Source organism: Perca flavescens, chromosome 2, assembly GCF_004354835.1.
Source record: "Perca flavescens isolate YP-PL-M2 chromosome 2, PFLA_1.0, whole genome shotgun sequence".
In the NCBI taxonomy this organism is placed as follows: domain Eukaryota; kingdom Metazoa; phylum Chordata; class Actinopteri; order Perciformes; family Percidae; genus Perca; species Perca flavescens.
Genome location: NC_041332.1, coordinates 18674823 through 18701930, shown reverse-complemented (window position 1 = coordinate 18701930; position 27108 = coordinate 18674823). Strand labels below are relative to the sequence as shown.

The window sequence follows — 27108 nt, the reverse complement described above, 5'->3', positions numbered from 1 at the left end:
CCCCAGTGGAGGAGGAGGGTGAAAAAGGGAGAGAGAGAGAGCACAGGGACTTTGCTTGTCATGAGAGCAGCTTATTTTTCTAACTTTAATTATGTGTCCACGATGAAATATCTGCCAGAGTAGATTGGGACATCAAAAGGGGCCTTGCTGAATGAGGAAGGGGTGTGTTGTTGTAGGGAATAAGCCATATATCTAATCGCAGGAATCTGATCCTCTCCGCACCTGGACACATGACTCTGGAAAAAGTGCCTCCGTGACAGCTCCTCTTTGGGATGGCTCTTGTTTTCTTGCTTACACACAACCACGTCGTCCTGTGGGAGAGCCAAAGCTCAAAAAAGGGGGGATTTAAAGTATTAAGGCAGGATCAGTGAAAGAGAGAGAGAGAGAGACAAGGGGGCAAGATGGAGGAGAAATAAAGATTATGTAAAATGACAAGGACGGGGATTGAAGCAGGAGAAGAGGGGTTGGGTCTGTCTCTCTAAAGGGATGGTTTCTTATTTAATCAGAAATCCCTGGCTTGATTGTAGTACGACTCTGAGCTCATGACAGGGAAAACTTGCACTGAACGCTTACATTGCTTTACTATACATGAACCCAATAAAAATGTGTATTTTCTTTTTGTACTCAGTGACCCCGTGAGGAATTTATTTGTCTTTAAACCAACTCTCCACTCATGCTATCACATACATCTACCCACTGACTGAAACTTTGATCCTCATTATCCTTCCCAGTGATTGCACGGGAAGGAGCCCCAAAAGTAAGACACCCTAATTAGAGTTTAACAACCATGGTCTCTGTCTGGCCTGCGGGAAGAGAGACTGACTTGGGAACTTGGACGTCAAGGCAGCCAGGGCTAAGCCTCTTTTCTCGCCCTCTGTCTGTCTGTCAGCTCGGCCGGTCAGTTCCCAGGCTCGTGGAAGCCCCTATCTGGGATCAGCGCTGGAGGGAACAGATGCAGGCGGGCAGGAAACAGGAGCCTGCTCCACATCTTGGCTGCTATCGCAGCGGGAGGACATTCCTCATCGCAGAGGATGTAAAGGAGAAGGAGGGAGAGAGAAAAAAGCGGGGAGAGAGGAGAGGGAGGTGGGAATATCTCAAAGTTGCTTCCTGTGTGATTGCCCTCAAGCCGCAAGGGGGGGGGGGGGGGGGGAAAGAGACAAGGGTGGTGGATTGAAACCACTTGGGGCTTGTGGCCATCTGCGGTGCTCGCGGCGTCCATGCGAGCCTCTGGATTCATTTAGCGGTTTGAGTGGGGGGTTAAGAGAGGGAGGGTGGGGGAGAAGGGTGTGAGGGGAGAGTTAAAGGTCAACCTCGGAGGTGGCTTTTACGTGTCTTGCTGATAATTTGATCACAGGAAGATGGTGTATGAGCGTGTTGGAAGTCATGACCCCGTCCTTCAGCGATCACAAGTAGGCCTAGCCTATGCACACTTTTCAGTTAAAGCTCCAGATAATTGACAGGAGTTAAGGAGATTGATTGAGGACGGGGGTTAACTCACTAAAGGCCCCCAGGGGACTAATGAGCTGTGGGTTCAACTGAGCCCTCCCAGTCTCTGCGCATTATGTCTGTATTAGATAGTAGGCCTAATTAGTTTGTCATTACTACTTGATCAAGCGCAGATTTATTTTCATAAAATACATCTTATAAGCACATAACAACATATATAGGCTTACATTGCATACAGATATTAATATATACATAAACATCTATCTAATATCTATGTACGTATATGGCCATACAACTAGATGTTAACTCAGGAGTTTGCCTTGTAGGCTATATGCTTCTCCTTGGGCACATAAGTCATTTTTGGGGCACTTTTGATATTATAATACATCATTTTAGATATCTCCTATCACTGCTATGCAGACAATGTTCAATTATATATATCTCACTTAAGCCTCATAATTACCACCCAACTACCTAAACTCTATAAAAAAAATAGATGGCAGATAATTTCTTCAACACCGATGAAACATGTTATTGCTGCCACGCCCAGCCTTGTCCCTAAGGAAATGGAAGGTCTCGGTTTTCGTTCCTCTGCTTTTAAACGTTCTGTACAAAATCTAGGTATCACTATGGACCGGGCACTTACTCTTGATTGTTTTGATTCATTCTTGATTTTCCCATGCTAAGGAACATTGCGAGGCATAGGCCCACTGAGATGGAGATATTATTCATTCCATCCTGTCCCAGCAACTGTAACTCCCTCTTCACTTGCTTTAGCAAAACATCCCTGGATCACTTAACAAGTGGTCCAAAATGCTGTTGCTAAGCTTTTGACCAGGTCCTCCAAAAGATCTCTCGAGACACCGATCTTGATTTGTGTACACTGCGTGTCCCATCAAATCCAGAAGCCAATTCAAGGTTCTTGTGATCCCTTTTAGAGCTCTGCAGGGTCAGGCACCCGTCTGTCAATCAAAGAAAACACAACTCTTTTGAAAGCTGGTGTCAAAAGCTTTACTTTATTATCTAGGATGAAATGTCCTATCAAGTACAAAAGAGAATCTCTTCAGAGTTGCCACAATCAGTTAAAAACATAGTTCTTTTTTTTTTTTTAAATCTGCAGTTACGTTTCCTCAACATTACTAAAAAAACTGAGAACTTTTTCATTGATATGAATAAATAATACAAGAAATGCAATGTCAATATACTGTAGAAGTTATGTTGAACTGGTTGGTTTCTTACAAAAAAAAAACTCTTTACAAGAGTTAACTATCTCACTCTCACCCATTCAAAACCCTTATGCTCACAATATGCAGCACTTTTAATATAAAGAGCCATTTCTTCTAAAATGTAGAGTTCACTTCAATTAAAGAGAAAAAAATAGACAGTTAAAATATACAGGCGGGCTTAGTTGCTGGTTCAAAGAGTGAAAAATAAAAGTTTCTACTGCTCTAAAAATCTTTTATCTCTACATATTTGGACAGCCATAATATACAATAGAGGTTTCAAACAGTGGATGAAACACATCATCATCATCATCATGACAGACATTTGTGTGAAAGACACACAAACACAGTAAAGAAGATAGGCAGCTACATTATCTCTCAACTCTGCAAATACACACAAAAAAACTGATTGAAACCAAAACATTTGCCTAGTTTTTTTTTTATTTATTTTTTTAACAACTTAAAGACAACCGTGTATCATGACTGCTCCCCTCCTACAAAACTGATAATTACAGATTACAAAAATGTTCCCAAATATGATAAAAATGTAGCTATAAAATTTTCATACAAACCCCACGGTACAAAGACTCCCGAGTCCCCACTCAAAGTTTATTCCCAGACATACTGCAGCAGACCGCAACATAACTGAGTTGATGCTGAGTGGAAAAGTCCATTATCCAATTACTTAACCATGCTTTGAGGGCGAGTTGAGAGACATATGTGAGCCAACCTGTCAACCTCAATGAAATATGTTGGAAGAAGTGGCTGATAGATAAGGGGGAGAGAGAGAGAGAGAGAGAGAGAGAGACACTTAACAGACTCAGCCACTGACAGAAACGGAGCTTTTGACGAGACGGTGTGTGTGTGTATATGGAGGGGAGGTACAGTACATGTGGGTTAGTTAAGCCTTGTACAAGTTTCACCTTCCCTGGAGGCCTAACAGTCGCGCTTCCTCACTACTTGACCTCCTTCCAAATGGTCAAGTTTAAAGGAGAGCAGAGCCAGTTCACATTATGAACTTGCATTTCAGAAGAACACAACACGGTAAAAGGTCAAAAGAGGAGCAGGGTGTGGTGGGATGGCCGGTTCTGGGTATTTCCTGCTGGAAATTAACACGACAGCCCTCAGACAAAATAAAGACCCCTTGAATTACTTGAGAGTGAGTGCTGTCTAGGCCCATATGTGGTGATTTAAATCCAACAGAAAAAAAACTCACCTTCTGACTAGTTTTCATAAATCTAGCTTTGATTGCAAATGGAGCATCTCAGCATCAGGTTACAGTGACAGGGAATGTACAGAGAAATGCACCACTGAATGTGAATGTGCCACCGAGTGGGTTTTTACGAGGCTGCTTCAAGCTTCGTGCAGGGCTATGCAACGGAGGGTTTAGTCAAAATAACAGGGTGCAGTGGAGTTGGGTGTGAAACACGGAAGGTGAGATTGGCTGCACAAAGTGGATCTGAAACTGATCGGCTTCAATAGGGTTCTTTTTTTTTTTTTCTTGGTGGGGGACCAATAAAATGCTGGCTTGGGGCATACAGTCGTTAAAAGTCGTTAAATATGAGAAGAATGAACTCCAAGGTACTGTACATGGTTGTGATGCCTGCCTTTTGCCACATGTGAAGCCTTTTCATTTTGACCTTGTGGACATTTCCATGTAAGGCAGGGGACTAGGCTTTATTGGGATGTTTCAACAAACATTAAAATGCACCCCTGGGTGGAAAGATCAAAGCTGACACTTTGCTATAAAGGATACACAAAAATAGTGATCAGCTACAGTACGAACACAACTGTTTTAAGAGTCCGCTGCTGACGTGACAGACTGCCACTGAACATCCAACCAGCCAACTTATCAACTTTTTCTGCGTTTCCCCATCTAGATCTTTCTTCTCATGGGTGGGATGCGCTGGCAGGAATGGCTGGTTGGGATGAAGCAGGCTGCCAGACAGAGTGCGTAGCCATCCCGGCCCTGGTCTGAAGGTGGGACTTCTTTGCCATTACGTCCCAGTGACACTTTAAAAGAAAAAAAGGGGCTCATCTCTCCACTTAGCACTGCAATGGAGGTGTCGGAGGTTGGGCGCTTTTGTCACCAGTGCGAGCTGATTTTCAGCTGGGAGCGTGCTCTCCTGCAGAGAGGGCTCCGGTTCAGATGCAGCCTGACTTGGACCACGGGGCTTAATCATTCAGAGGGAACCACAAGGCTTGTCTTTTTGACACTTGGATTTTAGGAGGGAGCTAAGATGCAGCTGATTGTAGTTTGTTGTTATGAGACCTACAGAGACAGGCAAAGAAAGGAGGAAGAAAACTGTTGGAAAAAGTCTTGTTGTTTCCTTTTTTTATTAAAAGCTTTACAATATGACAAAAATATGCACTAGGGGAAATACAAAAAAAAAAAAAAAAAAAAAAACTAAAATAAAAACATGAATTGGTTGCCAGTGGGTCAGACACTTTTGACAAAGACCAAGCAGCCATGTTGGTGAAATGTTATTGAAGTGTATGACGTGATGTCGGCCAAACAGTGTATGTACAAGGACTTTTGTTTTTAAACTGGAGACTGTTAAGCTTGCCATATTTAGAACAGAGAAGCTAAACTACATTTTTCTCCAATCTATCTTTTAAAGGTCCTACCATTATTTCCTTTAGAACATAAAAATAGTCCTTCACAAAAAGATATAATATGCACATAAAATAACATTATACATGGGTACAGCCAATAAAAAGAAACTAGGAAATGTTGCATGCTTTTTTTTATTCTCTGCTAAGAAATGAGGTAAAAATGTTCTGCTGCAGCATGTTATGACCAATTCCATAAACAGTTAGGTCAAATTAAATGATGAGTTATCTGTGTGTGGAACTGAAGACAGATTTTACAATCAAAATCAATAGCTTTCTGTTTTTCAAAACAATCTCAAGAAAGAGAATGACAAACTGTATATGTTGTCCTATATCCAACTCAAACATAAACAAAATATCAGTCATCTGTTGCAAGAAGTGTAAGAAAATACATTTTCCCTTGAATGCTTTGTGTTACCAACATGGCTGCCATTATTCGACAGTAGAAACTTTTTTTTTCTTTCCTTTGCTTCTAAAATAAAAAAAAGGATCACACCTACAGTGTGACTTAATATATGCACTTTCTTACAAAGTTTTTAACGCTGTTTTAAACAAGTAAAAAGAGTGACCCCGGCACTCAGGAGTTTGACATCACAATCTGCAAGAGAGAGAGAGAGAGAGAGAGAGAGAGAGAGAGAGAGAGAGAGAGAGAGAGAGAGAGAGAGAGAGAGAGAGAGAGAGAGAGAGAGAGGGGGAATGGATGGTGTAAATACATGCGGGTGAAGCACATCACCGTTTAAGGCACATAGCTGGATGCAAACCACAAGACTTACTGAACTACTTAAACTTGACATGAAATGTTCAGCCAGTTCTACAGTAAATACATAACCAATTAAGTACAAAGTTAAGAAAAAAAAACAGCAAAGGCATATAAACGACAACTATTGTATGTAAATATGAATCAACCTGTTGCTAAAATCTTGTAGTGTACATCCACCTTAAGCAATCTCATCACACAGTGAGAGCAATGCAGTGAGGTGAGTTTTGAGGTGGAGTTATTGGGGCTTATTTGCTGCTTTTATACTACAGTATATGCTGGAACAGCAGTAAGAGCATCAGTAAAGAACAGGGTAAACATTACAGATGATAGAAAGCTTTGGTTCTCAGCCGGAACCTGAAGAGCCCTGATTGAGCAGAAGTCATTTTCTGTACTTCCCAGCCTATGTGCTACCAACTATTTGGGGAAATAGTAAAAAAAAAAAAAATAATAATAATAATAATAATAATAATAGTTGGTAAGAGCTCAAATCTTTACTTTACAGAACTCCACTAAAAACATCACAGCTGAAAATGCACCTTCATTACATGATGAAAGCTGAATGGGTGTAAATTCAGCTGACTGAAGATACTACCAACATGAAGTTGTAGAGCAGTGGTTCCCAACCTTTTTTCCTTGGCGCAGCCCCCCCCCCCACTTATGTCTAAGAAAAGCAGAAATTGAGGTAACTCTCGAGATACAGCCTAACTCTCGAGATACAGCCTTACTTTCTTTTTTGATACAGAGCAGTTATCAGCACTTTTACGTTTCTCCGCCATGTTTCATTCATAAAATAGTGATGCCGTGGCGGCAGGAAAAACAAGGATGATAGCAGCTAGCAGCTGACCTGATGACAGCAAGGGTCCCAGGTTAAGAGGTCCCGGAGGTTTGGCCTACTAAGTAGCATGCCTACAATTTTAAGCGAGAACAAAAATATATAGTTTTTATACCGACTTTTGTATACATTATATATTCTAGTGTATTATCATAATTTGTTTAACATGTGCAAATATTTTTATTTTTTTTACCTCAACCTCAAACCAGATAAAGACTTGCGCGCCCCCCCCCTGTGATCTTTGCCGCCCCCCTGAGGGGTCCCTGGACCCCAGATTGGGAACCACTGCTGTAGAGGATCGGGGGAATGAGTGAAAGCTCATACAGCCCGCCGAAAAAGTACGGAGGGTAGGGAAAGGCATGCATCCCTTGCAGAGGCTCAAACAATTCAGGCTTTTAAAATAATCCAAAGCAGTGGACGGGTTGGTTCAGTCGGTAGAGCAGGCGCACATATACTGACGCAGAGGTCCAGGGTTCGAAGAGGGACCTGTGACAATTTCCTGCATGTCCCCCCCCCCTTTCTCAAAAATGAAAGGCGGAAAAGCCCAAAAACATAATCTTTAACCCTGTCAGTGTCTTATGCTGACTTGTTCCGAAGACAGAAGAAGCTTGCTGGTTTTATCAGCATTCAGTCACGACTCCAAATGACAAAAAAAACAACGTGATTTAAATTAAATGTTTAGAGGCAGCACTAGATGGTTACCCAGGAAATCAAAGAGAAGGAGGAGTCAATGAACTCCACAAGCGTCTGACAAATTGTATTGCTCTCATTGGAGAACGTGTACTTCCACCCAACCTCTGAGGAGGCCGGAGTCAGCTAACCAGCAGCACATCTGGAACTGCTAATGACTTAGGTCTCTTTCTTAAGGACACTTCACTCTCTGACCCAGGGGCTTACACTGCCTCGCTTTTCTCAAAGTCACCTGCTGCCATATCCCCAATCAGTGGTGATTATTACCATTATCCCCATCTTACCTGCTGGCTTTGAACCCTTTGAGTTTCTGGACAAAGAAGGTCTCCAGAACCTCAGCACACTGGTAGAAGGGCGAGTCACTGGGGTTGTAGTAGCGGCAGTTGTCGAAGATTTTGGTCATGTCCGCCACAAACTCGGTCAACTTGATGTATTCGCGCTTCTGTATCCTCTCCTCCATAGTGGAAAGGTCTAAGTAAAAGGGGATTCAAAAAATATATATTTGGTTAATGATTGTATATACAGTATGTAATAGAAATGAATAAAAAGACCCTACTCTTTTAAATGGGAACTGTTCAAACATCACATAAGCGGAAGCGGCAGATAAATATATCTGGCTTTTCTAAATCGACTTTGTTCCACAAATCAGCATGCCGGCTTCAAAGTAATTTGAAGCTTATGTGGCATGTGTTTGACAGACATTCAGATAGGTTTCCTGGGAGCACAGTTCATCACTTTATATGTGACAGCAAAAATCCAAAACCTCGGCCAGCTTTAACCTCGATCTAGTCAGCCTTCCAGATCAGTTACTAAGATCTGACCGATTTGTCATTCCTGAGGAGAGCGTCATTATCCGAGTATCAAATTAGTGCTTCCAAGTCTAGGTCTCCCATAAAAAAAAAAAAAAAAAAAAAAAAAAAAGAGCTTTCAGTGTTACTAACCTGGTTAAATCAAGTTAGTTAGTTAATACAAGATTGAGTTAGCGAGGAAGCTAACTGGCAACAGCCCAAGCTTCAGACGCGCTGCACGGCGTCCCCCCCCCCGCCCCTCCTCACCGCCCCTCCTCACCTCCTTAACCCCCACCCAGCTGGCCAGGGGCTTACAAACTCATGGTCAATATCAAAGACCTCCTTCTTCTCTGTCATCAGATTTCATCCTAAAACCCTCCAAAAACTACCAACGGCTGCAGCTACACCAGCCAAATGCTCTTTTTTTTTTTTTTTATGAAAACCAGCAAGGACTTTTTTTTTTGCAGTGGAAGGGAGAGGGGAGGACTGGAGTTTCCAGGGCCGGGCCAACAGGAGCTAAGTGTGAGGCTGGTCCCTTTCCACAGGGAGCCCGGCAGACCCGGACCAGCTCATTAACGGTTTGTTTGTGTGGAAGTTCAAAAAGGCCCTGCTGACGTAAGTCCCATTTACATGGCCGGTTTGATCTGAGTTGGAGGCCTTCCTCCCTGCTGGCCTCCTCGTGGCTGTGTTTCAGTGTTTAAGATATAGAGACTGGGTGTTGCTTCCAGTAACCTGAAGCAATTAGGAAACGCAAACAGCACTACTGAGGCAATTTTATCTTCCGAATGGGGATTGCTCCCAGTTTTGGTAATCTGCTGATTCATGAGTCACGATTTTAATATTTTCCGACATAACAAAACCACAAAGTGCAACACTAAAAGAATGTCTACATTGTAAAGCCACTCCACAAAAGATACGTTTTAACTAACTTTGAAGAGCTCAGCATTCAGAAAGCATGGACCATTGCTTTCCTTTAATAGTTACCTATAATATTGTGCATTATGTTATGATGTATGGATATGTATAAACCAGGGCTGAAACTTTATCAACTATTTTTATTATCAATGAATCCATTTAATCATTTAGCATGTCTGTAAAATGTCAAAAAGACCTAACACTGTCTAAACACCTAAGGTGATTTTGCTCAACCAACAGTCCAAAATGCAATGATATTCAGTTAATAATGATACAAAAGAGATAGAAGACAGAACCAGCAAATGTTTGGTATTTTACCTTGATTAATGACTTTTACCAAAATTGTTGACAGATAATCTTTCACAACTGCAAAATGTCACTGAAATAGATGCAAAGGGCCAAAGCAAGTCTGTTTGCAGACACTCCCTGGGATGATTTTATTATTGTGCCACTTTTCGGTTTATACAACATTGTGTTTAAGGGTCTCCCCCACAAATACTAAAAAAATACCAACAAGCTAGTTTTGAAACTGTTTTATCTGGACTTCCCGCTGAATTCACCTGCAGCAACAGCACAGACAAAAAAATAAAGGCGACCATAAATGAAAACCAAGGCAGGAAGAGCACATTAATCAGCCTTATAATCTAATGGTATGCTGCAATTTATATAGCTATTTATTGTCTATCTTGTTTGTTTTTTTTAAATCTCTAATGCACCTTCAGTTGTGGCACTCACAATTTCATTGTACGGGTCTTTCAATTACAAAAAAGGTTTATCTTAACTTATCTTAAATGAGCTAAAACATTAGACATTTGTATGGCACTAAAGAGTTGTAATTAGTTTCTAGATTTTCCTAATTAATATGAATTTTATTCCAAAAGGCTATCAATGGGAAAACAATGGCAAAACAATGTTTTCCCAGGTCACAGTCAGGTCAGTGATAATATTCGTGAGAGAAGGAGGGGAATGTAGAAAGGTAAGGATATATGCACAAATACAGGCCTTCAATGGCATGAAGACCACAGAAAATGCTTGGGTCCAGAGTAGCTGCTGAGCTAAATTGGACTGGATGCTAATTCCACCCCAGTACAGCCGCTGGGAAGCATTAAATGACAGACCTTGTTGTCAGAATCACTATTATGTTTGTGTGCTTTTACATATTTCATCTCACCCATTGGTTCCTTGATAACCCTGTAGTAGTCCGGGGCGTCGTTTGGGTCCACTGGTTCCAGGAACGGCCATGCCATTTTATGTGCCTGCAGAGGAGGGTGGGGCCGTGAGAGAGAGATAAAGAGAAAAAAAAACACTACTTGAGAAAGCCGAAACCAATGAAGAATAACAAACAGCACCATGAAAATGACACTGGAAGCAGGTGGGTCAACACAGATGTTCTCTCTTACCTTCTTCCACACTTCCACCTCTCTCCCTCTCTCACACATACACTGGAGAGAGGAGGAGAAAACGAGAGGAGAAGAGGTAGGGGGAGGAAGAGAAAAGAAAAGGAAAGCTAGAGAAATTGCTGAGGCCAGGCAGCTGTCCAAGTAGCGCTCTGGGGAGCCGAACCCATCAGATAAGACAGACACAGAGGACTTTTGTTTGCTGCTCTTACACTGTAGCGAGGCGACGACGAACTATGTTAGTGTTCGCTCTATTTTTTTGTAATTACAGTGCCGCTGCAGCTACTGCTGACCGTGTTCATGTACCTGTACAGTAAATGCAATGCAGAAGAGTAAACCTCCCCGAAATTCTGTTAACCCATCGCTTTGGTTTGCAGAATAGAGTTTTACTGTATTTATAGGATTAACTTTTACCAGTGTATATTAAAAAAAAAGTACTAGAGCGCTCATTGTTTCACCCCTGAGATGCCAGGTAAGTGAAATTCGCGAGCTTGGCTGTAGTACAAGCATTGTATATACATCGCTGTATACAGTACACTGGAAGCACGTGTGTTTGTAAAGCTACAATAAATCAGTTTACCTGTAAGGAACGCAGGATTCTCCGCAGGCCCTCGTAGTCTTTGTCCGTAAGCGGCGTGAAGACCGTCATGGCGTCCTCTGTCGACTGACATTGCGGGCACACGTATTCGTCGATGTGGTTGGCCTCGCTCTGCAGGATGCCCACACAGCGACCGTGGTACCAGTTCTGACACCGGTCACAGCCGATGTAGAACCTGGAAAGGCAAGACGTACTTTTACTTGTAATGAAGGGCCATTTGCATTGCATTTCAATGTGCTTCATAAATAAATAATTATTAATAGAGCAGAGATGATGATAACATGTAGTTAGGTTAGCGTGGCAAAACAGAGACCTAAATGTGATTTCCTTCGAAGCAACAACATTGGTTAAGTAAAGCAAAAACACATAACATTACTTGTTCACATTTAATCCCTTCTTTATGATTTCTGATCAGATTAACTTGTAAGGCAAGGACAAGCACTTGGGAACAGCAGGCTAGATCTTGGAGAGAGTGTACATTTTCCCAATATTGCTCTTCTTTTTCGCCTCAACCCACTCGTGTTTGCCAAAAACATTCCTGCAGCTCCTTACTGGGACTCGTCGTATGGCGTCTGACAGATGCAGAACAGCTCCTCTGTGCTGCCCTCCTGGCCCCGTTTACACTCCACACAGATGTAGTCGTCCATCTTCTTGGCCTCCTTCTCTGTGATGCCCACACAGTCTCCGTGATACCAGTTGGTACACAGGTCGCAGCCAATGTAGAACCTTTAGGGATACAAAGGTGTTGTCACTAATGTCTCGCAGTAGACACACTAGATACACTTTTTTTTTTTAACATTGTGCTTTTCCACTTTAGTACATTTTTACTCATGTGGAAGTCGGCTGCACAACTGACGTTTAAGCATCAACTTTAAACGAAATTCCATCCCTCGTCCTAATATTGATTCTACAACCAGTGCTTGCTCACAGGCTGAATGAATGCTCTACACTTGTTGCTGCAGTCTGGAGGCTTGTGTTTGACCAGTCAGCAAGTTCAGTACGGTAAACTCTACCCTTGTAGTTTCTGGACCATTGGAAAGTACAACCTCGAGGAGCTGGGACTTTTTGGGAGGCAGCAACCAAAACTGGAAGTTGAAATGCAGGTTAAGTTTCTACGAAGGTTGATGGGAAAGTTATAAAGGTTACCATTAGATTCTATTTTTTGGGGGAATTCTTTATTTATAACGGTTTTATTGTGCCTACCACTACCATGCCTGCCCCTGGGTAATATAGTATTTAAATTAGAGTATTCCAGAGAGCTTCATCATACTTGGTCTCGTCGTAGGGGGTCTTGCAGACGCAGTAGAGCTTGGTGTCCTTTTTGCTCTCCTTGGTGCTCGTTGTTGATATCATCTTCTTCTTCTTGGACTTGGCTGACGTCGTAGTATCCCTCTCCTCCTCCCGTTTCCTCTTGTGTGTGGAGGCGACGCCCGTGGTGAGGTGGTGTTGAGAGGTGATGCCATGCGTGTGTGCCAGAGTATGCTGCTGTTGGTTGTGGGCGGCGGTGGCGGCGGCGGCGGCGGCGGCGGCCTGGGCCGCCTGCTGGGCTGCAGCCTGAGCCCTCTCCTTCTCCCTCCGCATTCGCAACAGGTCCCTCTTTAGCTCCTCCTGAGGAGTGTAATGTCAGGAAAGATGGGGTCAAAATGGTTGGAGAACAATGAATTCAGATACTGTCTTTATGACTAATAATGTTTTTAAAAAGGGATAAAGGTGTTTCCAATGCCATTTGTCACACCTGAGTGTGTAAAGCTTTATGCATTCTTGAGACCATTTTCATAATTTGTTATGTACCTCCTTGTTTTGATAAAGGCACACAGGACACAGATTTGTTCCTAATGTTTCTGCTATTTTGTCCCTCCCTCCCTGCCTTCATACCTGGGCCTCTAGCTGCAGCTCCTTATCGAGAAGCGCCCGCTTCTTCAGGATCTCCATCTTGAGGCTCTCTTTGTGTCTATAAAGGAGCGAGGAGAGCTTGCTGGCGTTGGCCAACCTCCTCTTTGCCTCCACCACCTCCTCTTTCTTCCTCCTCTTGGCCGCCTGCCTCTCATCTTTGTCTATCCGGTCAAGGATGAACTTCATCACCTGGTTGCATACGATCATCCTGGACAGAGACAGACAGAGACAGACAGGAAAAAAGGAAGATAAATAAGGAATACATTTTTCTTACTTGACTTATATCCTCCTAACCTTTAAAGTTAGAGGGCCATAAATGCATATTGTGTAGAGTGTATAGTGAATTACTGTATATTAAGGAGGAACAGCCCCTTGAATACAGTAGAAAAATGTACAGTCTTGCCTAAAAACACAGCTCAAGAAATAGCCAGAGTGAATCTAATGAGGACCCATGTGAAATAGGGCTGTGGCCCAATCAGAGTATTTTTAAAGGTAATAATACTCCTGCTGAGTGAGAAGGATAAAATCTGAATCTTGAATTCAGAGAGTCAGTACAGTCAAAGTCACAGAGGAAGAAAGTTATCCCTCTGTCACACCAGTGGGCAGGAGTTGAGTATTAATCCAAACAATGCTTCAATGTTTCAGAGAGTACAACCTGCACGGCTATTGGCTACTTCAAATAAAGTGAACATCTAACTTTCCACATGTAAGAAATAGCAGTGTGTGGGTCAATGAACAATGAAAGCATTTCTCTCAACACACGTCTTTTGAAGTTCTGCAGCTCTATGTAACGCTATGTAAATACAAAGTCCAGGGTTTGACTAAGCTCTAGATCATTCCTTTCTTTGCTGCAAACTATCAAATAAGATACCAAATAATAATCTTGGGAAATCAAACGGTTTGCCTTTCCCAGCAACTTCCACTAGTACAAACAACATAGCCTTTTAAAATCCTAAACCTAACTTGGCTACTTCCTAAAAGCGAATGCTGTTGTGCCATCATTCCTGTGAGAACCAAGCACTGAGAGTAGTGATGTTACTGGGCCACGTGTCTTACAGATGTTAGAGGGGTATTTGGTTGTCCAGTGTTTATTTGTACGAGACTCTGTGCTTCAGTCGCATGGGAGTAGAGCTGAGGGTTGGAAGAGAGGTATGGTGAGAGATGGACAGATAGATGACGACTGGGAAGCCACAGTGATCTTGTACACATAAGAAAGGGAGGGAGAAAGGTCATTTGCGCAAATTCAAGCAAATTAAAATGCACATGGGGATTCAGGGTCATGTGTACGGCCCTATATTTAGCAATGAAGAAGAAAATAGAATTACCGAATGAGGGTTGTAGGCCTTTCGCCAACCGGTCAAGTTGCAGTTTACATTCATGTCTGTCCAGACTCATAAAACATGCAGTGAAGACTTTGAAGGAATTTAATTAAAAAGGTATTGCTGAAGCTATAATTTAAGTGTATTTTTTGGTTAAACATGAATACACAAACGTCTTCAACCCAGCAGCACAGAAGATCTATACAATCACCCCCGTTTCAAGGTGGGCACCCAAGATTAGTGTCACCAATTTAGTATCGGACAAATTGTCTCCCCTTCCGTTCCTGAGTTTTGGAGCTGAATATGAATACATATGACTATGTTCACTTGTGTTCGCCAACATTCACAACTAAGATCGAAAATTGTTGGTTCACGTTCAGCGACAGAATGTTAGTGCATGTCTGTGTGAATAACGCACAAACACATGCATGGCTGCTGAGGTCAAAGATGGACCAGGGCTCCCACAGCGTAAATGCAGCATGAAAGTGGAAGAGACTAATGAAACAGGACACACAAACGCACGCAAGCTGATGTCAGAGTTTGAGGCTATTACTAACAGAGTGGTGTTTGGAAGGCAAAGCGAGAGAAAAGGATGACATGAAGAAATGGAAAAAGGATGAAAAACAAGCTGAGAGACAAACGACAGACAGAGCTGCTGTAGTGATGTCACGGTAGTCTGGGTTTGGTATTTCAGGTTTGTGTGAATGGGTACAGTGTTGACACACCGTCTGTGGACATAAACACATGGTTGTCAGAGTCAACTGTAGGTCAGAGTATAATCTATCTACAGCATATAAAACGGGAGGGAAGGAGGAAAGCCTCTCTAAACATTCCACTACTTTGACTTTTATTTTATAGATTCTGTTTTTGTAGTTGTCCTACCTGCTTACAGAATAACATTGCACCTTTTTCAAGGTAAAAGTAGGCCAACAAACTTCTTGACACACTGGGTCTTCAGAAAGTCTCTTGGGAACTACAGTACAAAATAAATGATTATTTTATCTGAATTATTTTGTCAAACGATGCTAATAGACTTGAAGAAGTGTAAATTCGCTAAATCCCTACAAATTAGGGTTGGAAGGGCCTTGTGTGATTTTATTGTGCAACTCCTCTCATTTATACATAGGCTTGTCCTTGTGTTCTTGCTTGTAGGGTCACAGTGAGTACATGCAGCTGTTGGTGGTTACACACCCAAAAGTTCCCACGCTGTGTAGTACCTCCCTACGTGGTGTTTGGATAAAAGTCAAATAGAGAGACGAGAGGATAGTGTACAGCCTGCCCAAGTGAGATCCATATGATGAGAACATGGACACATTAGAATTTAAAGAAGAACTGTCCCACAGATAATCACCCTAAACATAATTCCTGTGCTGCATTGTTTCTAAGGTGCATATGTTGCACAGTGCGTTTGGTATGATTGGTGAGAGAAGTCTGATCCTTCCAATGAACTATGAACACCCTCCGAAACACACAGACACACACACACCTCTGATTTTCTTCTCTCTCTGCAGGCGTCATGGTCTTCTTCTGCTTCAGGTGCTCGATCACCGCGTTTTGTTTCATCACCACCTGAAACAACCGACGCAGGAAGATATCAGAACAAACCACATGTTTAACAACAGAACATATATTTATAGTTTGAGAGGAAACAGCTACAGTGAAGCAAAGAAAGAACAGATTTTGATAACATATTTAAACCAATGAGTAGCAAAAAAAATAAAATAAAAATACAATAATCTGGACTTTGGGACTTTAGGGATGTTTAATGTGTACTACAAAGATCTAAAGAAATGGATTATTATTAAATGTGACCAGGCAGTATCGTGTGTCAAATGCACATAAAGAAAGATGAAAACATACACACACAAAGTAGAAGTGGCAGTATTAAGTCCAACAAACGGAGACAGGGCCCGAGCTGTAAAAATAAACCCAGCCTTAGTGGAGGGTTAGAAGATGGTGACTTTTACTGATTGAAGAGGGGAGGGGGCGAGCCTTGGACTGAGGTGGATGACCTGACGGCTACAATGAGTGCCTGAGCACGCTCGCATACACACCTGTTTCTGAATGATGTCGCTCTGGCTGGCTGAGTTGAGGGCTTGCTCTCTCTTGGCCTCTGCGGCTTGCCTCTTCTTCTGCTGCTGCTGTTCTCTGAGCTGCTGGATTCTCTGCAGCTGCTCCTGGACAGAAGCTGCCTGGATGGTCACTACGTTCCCAATCTGTGCAGACAGCAAAGTGTGATAAGGTATACCGTTTTGAATACTCTGTCTAAATGTGTGAAACAGTACTTAGGGAATGTCTCAATTGTTTTCCTTTAATTTTATGAGGATAAAAAGCCCTTAGCAAGGTCCTATTGAGATAATATAAATTAGGGTCTTGTTTAGCAGGCTTGCTGCACTACCTGTCCTCCCTGAGCTGAGGTGGTCCCGGTTTGTTGTATCTGGATAGGAAGTTGCAGTTTGATGTGCTGTGGCAGAGAGCCTCCACCCTGCTGGGCCTGCAGCTGTGCCAACACCTGCATTCACAGCACAGAATATACACACATTTAACAAAGCTGAAAAGAAACCCAGGGTTGTGTTTAATACATGTATATAAAACTTCTATTTCAATTAGTCAGATCACATCATCAGCTAAATTACCATCACCCTTAATGTAATAGAGTGCCACCTTAAAAAGTCTCCTAAAGTCTCCTACTGCTGGCCAACACGTAGCTTCATGTGAACAACAGCTGTTTTGGGAAGTGGAGTGAGGCTATGGCTAACGTTACAGTGTCTCTTTGCTAATCATACCTGTACCTGTTGCTGCAGTCCAGACATGCTGATGAGCTGGGGTGTCTGCTGCAGCTGCACGGTTCCTCCCTGCGTCTTCACCTGCAGCGAGGTGGGGGACTGGATGGGCATGTGGGCCTGCGTCTGAGGGGGTAGCTGGCCCTGTGGGGTGGCCAATGAAGGGCTGCTGGTGGTGGCCAAGGGCGTCGCCCCTGCCTGGACGGGGGCCGCAGCCTTCTGGGCGGGCTGCGCTGGGGTTTTAGTGGAGGTGGGAACTGTGGTGGCTGGAGAGAGAGAGAGAGAGAGAGAGAGAGAGAGAGAGAGAGAGAGAGAGAGAGATAGATAGAGAGAGAGAGAGATGTCATAAAAATATAAAAATGTCACCCTTATCCACTGCAAATCAGCCAGATGAAACACATCAAATTTATATTTTATTTTCACAATTATTTTCAAGAGTTTGTCTGAAAGCGAACCATCCTAAAATATACGTGTCAGGTGATCAATGCTCGTTTCTTATCATACTTGTGCTTGATGTGGGTGTCGCAGCGGAGGCCAGGGGGGTGAAGAGGAAGCGCTGCACCTGGCCGTTGGGCAGCGCTGCCTGCATGAGCTGCTGACCGGGACCTGGGATGACAGTGACCCCGTGGGGTATGACCTGCAGCTGACCGGTGGTCTGGCCCTGGCCCTGAACCATCACCGTCAGAGCCTGCTGGGTACCACCGACGCCAGCCTGCCGGTCCACACCTGACCCAGCCTGCTGCTTCTACGAGAGGCCGAGAAGAGAGGGGAAGGTAATCACATTGTACCGTCCAGTCTAAGCCAAAATAAATTGCCTGTGGTGAAAAATGTTGAATATATCCCATTATCCAAAGCATAGATTACTTTTAGTAACACAATTTCCCCCCAAATTTCAAAACTTGTTTCAAATTGGTTAAAGGTTTATAGTTGTTGGCTCTTATTGCATCAACAGCCATCTGAGAAGGGGGGGCTCTCTCTCTGAACAATCTCTCACGAGCTGTCTCCCATTCTCCATGTGTTCTAAAGTTTTTGGAGTTTCTTTTCGTCTTAACTTGAGCTGGGTTATGAACTGTTGCTGGTATGTGGTTGTAAAGCCCATTAAAACATTATGCAATACTGGGCTCTACAAATAAACTTGACTTTTGAGAAAACAGATGATGTAATTAAAAGCCAATTTTTTGGTACAATTTTACACTGAACTACATTTTGCATTTCTGTGGCGACCAGGGTGTCTGCACAATTTATAATCATCCTTTGATAATGGAGCTAAAATAAAAACATCTTAGTTCATATTTATACATAATCAATTGATGAATCTAAATATTTTCCCATCCTTTTTCTCTTACTGTAATTCAAGGAAAAAATGATGTCTACAGACCAATATAATAAGTGTATATTTCAATACCAAGACTGTCTCAAGGTTGTAACTGATATAATCTATGCTTTATTTTAAATTATGTCATCGCTATTTGGGAGGTGTTAATTTCAAACCCTGCACGCAGTTTTCGGTCTCCATCACTAACCTGTGTTAGCTGGGTGAGCTGTGCCAGGGTGAGTTTAACCTGGCCTTGCCCCTGCGCCCGTGGGGTGCCAGGCGGTGTTTGGCCTGCTGTGGTAGGGCTGGCCGCCCCTTGGCCAGTGACCGTGGCGACAGGGCTGGCACCAGATATTGCCGTGGAAACTGCCTGGCCACGAATGATCTGCGTCACTACCTGCTGTCCACCCTGACCTGGAGGAGAAAGGTGTATAAAGATGGTAAATTGAGCTCCACTTTCACACATGCTTACAAAGAGAGCATGAAACGGTTACATTTTAGCTTGTTGCTAAACTTGCTGCCACTGTGTGCAGTGATTCTTTTTTAGAGTGAGTTGCTATTTGTGCAACTGAAAAGTATTATAACTATACATTACCTTGCTGGACCATGAGGGGTGTGCGGAGTATCGTCTTTCCCATTGGTCCTGTCTGCTGGATCGGTGTTCGGATCACTGTCATTCCTGGACGGATCTGACCACCAGCTGCCAGAACCTAGAAGCACATTTTCATGATGACGTTACTAATTCATTGTTTCAAAGACAGCATCTTCTTCCTAAATGGTCAGAGTCTGACAAAAGAAAGGTCGGTTTCAATATGGGATTATACATATATAGAAAATAAATGTTATGGTATAAAAGAATGTACAGAGAGATAGTAGATATGTCACCTGCTATATAAAATTTTAAAAGTACCAACAGCACATCAACAAAATTGTAATGTTAGAGTTTTTTTTGCAAACATAGTAGAAAATACAATGAGAACAAAACAAAGCAGAAGGCAATATAAGGAAATTAGCGAAACAGAACATGTACAGACTACAGTTGTGATCACACAAAAGATGAACAAATTGATTACGGTAAGTTAGAACATCTCTATGAACACTTCAGAGCAAGGAGAAGGCAGATGTACCTGTTGCTGGGAGCCCGGGGCATTGTGCCTGATGTTGAGCGTGGTGGTGCGGGGCTGGAATGTGGTGTAGGTCTGGGCACCGCCTGCTGTGCTGGAGGGGATGATCCCCAACACTTTCTGCTGAACCACACCTGCAGAGGAAAATAGAAACAGAAAGATACCAGAGTGAACAAATGAGAAGAAATGAGAAGAGAGAGGCATGAGGAGAGGGGTACGGTGAAGACAAGGTATCCCGGGAAGCAGCGCGTCAATTCTATACTCAAACATAACTGGTGGATTGAGTGATAAGGGATGACAACAATTGGCAGAGTGAAAAGTGAAAGAGAGAAATGCGGTTTAAAGATACAATTGTAATTGTATCCTAATGGGAGTGCTTGTAAGCTATATTTTTTTTAGAGATCGATGCTATTTGTTTGTCAAACACCTGCCTTTTACTACATCAAACACATCCATCAACAAATTTTTAAATGCCTGAACATTCCTGATACAATTACTGATGAGTGAAGCAGTGGCTATATGTTTGCCTGTCTGAGCAGTTGTACAGAAGTCCGGCATTGATGCAACTTAATACATTATTTCTGGACTTCTCTCCTTGCTTGATGGCCAGCTTTTGATTACAGCAATGGTAAATATTAGTTGAGCAGGTAAACAAAATCTTCAAAAAGGCTCACTGAAAGCTTAGTTGAGTTTCCCCCAACATACCTGATCCCCCTCATAAATTATGCATGAATACAGATCCTACCTTTCAACTTTAATCTGACAAAGGGAGCGTTTCATATTTGTTCACCAGGCTCTGTGCCTTAATGACCTCACGTGAAGCTGATGGCAGAAATGGAAACCATGAGAGTGTCGCTCTTTTTTCTCTGCTGCCTTCTTGCTGCGGTTTTTCAACCGCAACCGAGCAGGTAAACCTATACATCAAGGGTTTCCCTCTTCAAACAGGGATGGTAAACCCGGTCGTAAGACCAGGGGAGTAGCTGCTCTGGTCACACACTTCAAACACACTTTTCTATGGACTGGCTGTTTGGAGAGGTTGGGGAGTTGGGACTCCGGTGAGTTGAGAGGTACACTTTTATTCAAAAAGGCGGAGGGGAAAAAAAAAGAAAAATGGAATCCCGCTATAGAGGGCTACCTGTCTGGGAAGCAGACCTCAGGGTAAACTTGTTTTCCTGCCTAACTTCCTCAAGCCCTTCCAAAACAAACAGGGTGCCCAACAGTCATGCTGGATAAATACACATGTCCAATAAATGGTTACACTCGATCTGAACTTGGTTTTTACTTCATGGTAACTTCAATATTTAGAAAAATCACTTTCTTTGTATCCTTAGAGAATACCATTCTCTTTATCTGGTGAATGCAATATTTTATTTAAGCAAGTCTGTTTTTGATGATAGCCTACATTTACTGCATACTGAGTGGCTGTTTTTTAGCAGCATCATCATTGCATCATGTTTGAAAATAAAAATATCTTCAGTTGTTTCTTTTCCACATTTTTTCTGTTAGTTGGCTTGACAGAATATAAGGGTATATAGGATAAAACAGGAAAACCTTTGAGTTATTGTAATTAATTATACACAGCTTAGAAAGTTCTTTTATTTCCAGACTAAACTTTCCTATCCAATGTTTTTGACTGAAGAATATTTACAGCTTGAAATGTCACACTTTAAATTTCAAAAATACATCTAGTGCATACAGCATGTAACTCAAGTAATTGATTTTGTGAATGTTGAATCTGACCTATATAACCCACGCGAGAGGTCAACAGCTTTAATGGAACATGTCAACATGACAGACCACCTCTACTTAGTGTTGAGCAATATCCATCATCCAATAATTTGATAGGACCACAGACAGACCAGCTGGTGCTCGGAACAAATCCTCGCCTCATCCACGGCGTCAATATTGACATTTCAAAAAGTTGAAAAGCACCTAACTTAAGATAGTAAAATCCTAAACCCGCATTCTGGATTTAGAACCTCAGACTACACAAGTCTACCATCCTACCAAAATAACAGCTTTCTATTAGATTACCATGCCGACAGAACTCCAGACATGATGTGCAACACCAAACTAAGCTGCTGACTCATGAGGTTGGCATATAGTGGGCACCACAATGGGGTTGGGGCAGACCAGGCTGCCACAGTAGCATAAAACACAATGAGTGCTGACTGCTCCTGAAATGGTAGCACATTTTATATTTTGTCAGGTGGAAGCAGATAGAACATACTTAGAGCACAAACACACTACCATTGCTGGACTTAACTTAGCTCAGCTTAACATTTGTAGTATGCGTTCAATTATTTAACTTGATCTCCCTCTTCCTCTCGTGTTCCTCTCGTGGTCGTGTACAGTGGCCAGCATCTTTGCTTTCATTTGGAGTCCATTTGTTTACCTGGTGAATGTGAGCCCAATATTCAGTCTCCTTTTAGCTAGTTTTTGGTTTCCACCGACTTCTGAGAGAACCATTGGTCTCTTTAGCTGCTAAATGCTCCACTATTTTCACCAGCTAATTGCTAACCTTGTCCGTCAGCTGTTTGCTGCTGTGCAGGTAGTATACAGTGGGTTTATAAGAGCTTTTTCGTTGAAAATTCTGCCTGCTGCAGCCGAAAACACTACTAAGAGTGGTGAAAATTAATACTTAACTTTAGATAGCTATGCTTTAAATAATAAAGCACAATGTTTCAGGGTAATCCTATACCATCACTAAAGGACAAACTGAAATAGCAAAATAAAGCTAACAGGAAATCACTGAACAAATGAGGGATGTGGGCAAAAAAATTCTGAGGTCTGGAACCAGGCTAAATTAAATGCTTAATTTCAAGGATGTAAAGAAAAACATGGCTGCATTAGCACCATGGTAAAACTAACCGTGACAGCTGTGTGACTGAGGAGACCAGTGTGTTTAATAAAGCTGAACACTTGAGCCCTATAGTTCTTCAAAGTTGTGGGCCTTTAAAATGGACCGTCTACTTGCTTACCTGGCTCACTGGCAATCAAGGACAGAGGAATGTCCAATTTGTAGATTTCAAAATATTTGGGCCTGCGGTAGCTGGCACCGACAACATTTAAAATGAGTGAAGACAGACTCAGTACCTTTAGAGCGCCGAGTTGCTAAATAGCTTACGGCGTCCAATTAAAGAGCCAGATTTAATCTGGCTCCTTAGACACATTTGAAATGTCTCAGCTGTGGGCCCGAGGTGAAGCAATTAAAAACACAAACATACATGTATCTCAAAATAGTTGTGCATGGAAAGAAGAAATGTCTACACTGAATCAATGCAACTTGTGCCCTCCGTCCACCTCCAAGGTGTGACTTATTAAAACCTGCCGTACCTCCTTGTGAAGTTGGCACGTTGACTGTGACAATCTTGCTGTTGGCGGGCAGCGGCAGCTTGGTGGTCACTACCTTTCCACCTACTGAGGTTCCCGTAATCTGGAAGGTGTGCCCACCAGACGTGGCCACGGTGGTCTCCGTGCCCGCTCCTAATAAAGCAAGCAAACAAAAAATTACAACAAATATTGTAAATCCAATAATATCACTTCTTCTAATACATTTTGATAACCAACACAGCGATGCTGGCGATCAACACTTAAAATACAATATATACGTGTAAACAATTATAGATTATATATGGTGAATGGTGTCTCCCTTGTGAACACATGTATTATGATTTGTTCTGACAAGCTGTGCCCCTTAATTTAGGTGACAACATATAGTACACTGTACCTCTCTACAGCTCCACCAGACTAAAGTACTGTAAACAGGCTATTAGTAACACTCTGCAAAGTACCTTGTGTGCTTTGACCCTGCTTGACCCAGGTGGCGAACGACTGCTGGAAGTTTTTGTTCTGCTGGAATGTGACGGGTGTGCCCATCTTGCTAGACAGTACCACCTTGGTGCTGGGGGTGCCCTGTCCTGAAAGTGAGCTGACAATGACTTTGGGCGTGGCAACAGGTGTTGAGGGAGTCCCTGTTGGGGTAGCTGTGACTGAGCCCGGTTTCTGCTCCAGACGTTTCTGAGATGGTATATCAGGCAGTCAGTACATTAATATTGGCACCCATGACAGAAGTATTCATTCAATCAGTAGAGTAGAAAATTAGCTATTACAGTGGTATAGATTGATATAGACAGGGATGTTTGGGGGATAGCTACCTGGCCAAACTATACCATCAATAGATCATCGGTTATCTTGGTCCAGTTTTCACTCATTGTTCAACAAAGAGTATGGGTAAAGAAGAAGTGTCTACTACTATTTATGCACTTTTTTGGGTAAGCCTCAGTTGAAACATAAAAAAAGGCTTACTTATGTTCCTTTACTGAAACTGAACATTTTGTGGAAAGACTACTGAACCACACTCACCTTGGCCTGCTCTGCTGCCTGAGCTTTCTCTTTCTCCACCCTGTAAAAGAAAAAAAAAACAAAGAAAGTTACACTCTAGTAATTTAAAAACACCCTACAATCTTTCCATAAATTCTATAAATTAGATGTGATTATGTCCAACATGTTGAGCATTCGCCTGAAGCAGCCTACATTTTATCACACGAGTTTGGCAGGACGAGGCAATTAACCTCAAGCAGAGCAAGGAGAATATCATTTTTGTTTGGACTTTACCTACTGAGACAGTAAAATCACCATCCTGAATAATATCTGACTCTCCAGTTTGACATTCTTCAGTTCTTAAATCGTTCTGACAGACTGCACAATTGACGCAACATGGGGGGCAAAGGCATAACATGCTTGACCCTCTGACCTTTCTGAGAAGGCTCTGATCTCCCAGAGGTCCAGCTCCTCCTCAGCCACCCAGGTCTCGATCACCACTGGGCCTGTCTGCTTGGCAGGCTCAGGCTTTTTGGGGCGCAAGGCGCTGGAGCGCAGCCCCTTCCTCTGAGGGGTGTGGGTTTCTGGAATGGTGGACCAATAACATATTAATGGATAGAAATAGATAAATTAATCCATTTTTTTTCTCCCTCAACTATGATCATGGTTCTGCCTCTGTAGTCCAAAGCTTCAAGCATTTCAGTGTCAGGAATAAAAAGTGCATCTAACCTTTCGGAGTCTCAGGCACTCCAAGGGGGCAGATGATTTTGCGGATGCAGTACTCTGAGCGAATGCCATAGGGTCCCACGTCACGACGCTTGATGATCTCGGTGGTGGTGATTTCAGTATCTGAGGTCTCTGTAGCAATGAGTGGGGATAGGGCTGGGTTGGTATGGTGATGAGAAGGAGAGCCCGAGAAGATGGAGGAAATGCACTCCAACATAAACACAGTGACACCTACATGAGACTGAGGGCTGTGTCTTTTTCAGACAAGCACTTTTGTATATGTCTCTGGGCCAACATGTGGATAAGAAGGATAGCCCAAGTAAAAACAGGAAGACACTATGGAGTTATTAAACAGCAGAAATGCTACAGTATTTTTTAAGGTTCAAGGTTGGAGTAGATTGATTTTTGTGGAAACACCAGCTGCATCTATCATCCACAGTATAGGTAGGAATAGGAGTATAAATAAAGCAGACAATACATGAAAGAACCATAAAGGAAATTAGATAACAGTAGATAAATAATAATAAATAAATAAATAAATAAATATAAATATATATATATATATATATATATAACGAAATAAATAAAAATAAAAACAATCACTTCTTCATCATATATGTCAAAAAACATTAATTCCCTCAAAAGCTAAACTCAAATTTGATAATTTCTTCCCCATCCTCCCAGGGTAAAAGACATCTTTATTTGGAGTCTGGATGGTTTGGGAGAGTAGTGTGTGTGTGTGTCTACCTGTACGTGTGGTGCCTACAGCAGCGGATGGTTTGACAGCCATGTCGTCCCATCTCAGAGAGGCCCACAGGAGCCTCAACATCAGGCTCACACCAGCCAAAGACTTCACCGTCTGCAGGCGATACCTATAACGCAACCACAAGGTCCCCACATTAGTCATACATACAGTTGCATGCTGTCCAAGTATTGTGTCGCTTAAAACTTCGCACCTATACATAGCATGAACTGAAAGAAAACTCCTGGAAAATGGAAATGTCTGTAATTTTTTATTTAAAATATTAGAATTTTTATTTAAACTAGAATATAAACTCTGACTGAAAGAAGAGTTGTTCTACAGCTATGAGCTGAAGGGGTTTTGGCGTTCCCCACTGCCCTGGTGTCATGCAGTTCATTAGTGCTGGACAACTGACCGCCGGTGACTCACTCACTGTTACAGACATACATTGCATCACGATCATGTAACAGGAAGAGGCAAGAGTAAAAACAGACTGAGGTTTCTGGTGATGTTGCTGTCCTCTCATGACCATTTTTTATGAAAGAATGACTGGCTGCCATATTTAATAATTCTATACGCTAATTTAGTTAAGGAATAGATATTATCTGTGACTACAAAAGGGCACAAAGCAACAGTTCAAACTCACAAAGTTTAAAGTGGAAGCTTGTGTATATTTCAATTGGTCATTTTTAATTTAATAAACAGTTTTGGGTGTAACAGGCTGTTCTGAGTGTAGAATTAGATGACAGGAAAAGATCCCTTAGAAGAAATATTCCTTCCTTGCATCATTATGGCCGTGTCTGCTGTTCCAACAATGCACTCCTCTCTTGAACATTTACAAAAACATCATCACAAGGCTGTGTGTGTATGGGTTTTGGTAGATATTCCCTTTCCCATGTGTAACCACAGGCGGGAAAATATCCCTGGGTTGCAGGGCTGGGTCACTGCATAAAACGAACATCCTGACACTTGTCCGCTGTATGATTCATGACTGCTTTGGAACTCGGAGGTCCAGTTAAAATAACCGGTGTGACACCAAGCTCAGAGCCACAACATCGCTCAGGGCCAAAGCCACGAACAGCAGACAGGGAGGGAGACACAATGAACAACAAATCAATAGGACATGGCACTTTGACAAAACCAGGAAAGGGTTTAAAGGTGTATGCTTAAAAGGACAACATATCAGCCTTATCCCTTCTGTTGTCTTTCGTAAACATCACAAATGAATATTTTAAACTATAGCTGTTAAAGAAGTGTGTTGTTATAAAACATTTATGATTACACAACTGTGAATAATTCTATAAGATTCTATACACAGGCCTTGTTATGTCACCCAATATACAAAGCTAAAAGTGAAAGTACACGTTAAATGCGTATTATTCTGCTCATGCTACTATGTACCACAGCCATATGTTTTTGATTTCTATTTCATAGAATCCATCTGTACATACACTGTACTATGACACTGAACACACATAAGTCTTTGACAAATGTGAAATTGACTTTTAAGAAATCCAAGAAAAAAAAAAAAAAAAGTGTCCTTTGATTAAGTTTTATTTAGAAATAGTTTATTCTCAAGAGGCCATTTATAAAATAAGGGTACAATTTAATTCTAGTCAAG

General features: G+C 42.2%; 1 protein-coding gene across 5 annotated transcripts in view; it reads right to left on the bottom strand.

The window, feature by feature from the left end:
* Positions 1-2453: 2453 nt before the first annotated feature.
* Positions 2454-27108, bottom strand: part of LOC114564970 (nucleosome-remodeling factor subunit BPTF) — a 50810-nt gene continuing 26155 nt past the window's right edge. For 3 of the 5 annotated variants that reach the window (XM_028592703.1, XM_028592729.1, XM_028592738.1), the window contains 21 exons: positions 25493-25617; positions 24749-24877; positions 24453-24603; positions 24062-24101; positions 23491-23716; positions 23033-23182; positions 19700-19830; positions 19168-19282; positions 18781-18986; positions 17762-18002; positions 17261-17523; positions 16873-16986; positions 16529-16690; positions 15961-16043; positions 13138-13363; positions 12533-12870; positions 11815-11988; positions 11245-11437; positions 10439-10523; positions 7849-8035; positions 2454-4941 (listed from right to left, as the gene is read on the bottom strand). In XM_028592703.1, the coding sequence (XP_028448504.1) occupies positions 4905-4941; positions 7849-8035; positions 10439-10523; positions 11245-11437; positions 11815-11988; positions 12533-12870; positions 13138-13363; positions 15961-16043; positions 16529-16690; positions 16873-16986; positions 17261-17523; positions 17762-18002; positions 18781-18986; positions 19168-19282; positions 19700-19830; positions 23033-23182; positions 23491-23716; positions 24062-24101; positions 24453-24603; positions 24749-24877; positions 25493-25617 (3376 nt within the window). In that variant the 3' untranslated portion in view covers positions 2454-4904. Of the gene's footprint in view, positions 4942-5050; positions 5881-7848; positions 8036-10438; positions 10524-11244; positions 11438-11814; positions 11989-12532; positions 12871-13137; positions 13364-15960; positions 16044-16528; positions 16691-16872; positions 16987-17260; positions 17524-17761; positions 18003-18780; positions 18987-19167; positions 19283-19699; positions 19831-23032; positions 23183-23490; positions 23717-24061; positions 24102-24452; positions 24604-24748; positions 24878-25492; positions 25618-27108 lie in introns of those variants that run through there. The other 2 variants (XM_028592712.1, XM_028592722.1) reach the window with 2 other exon arrangements.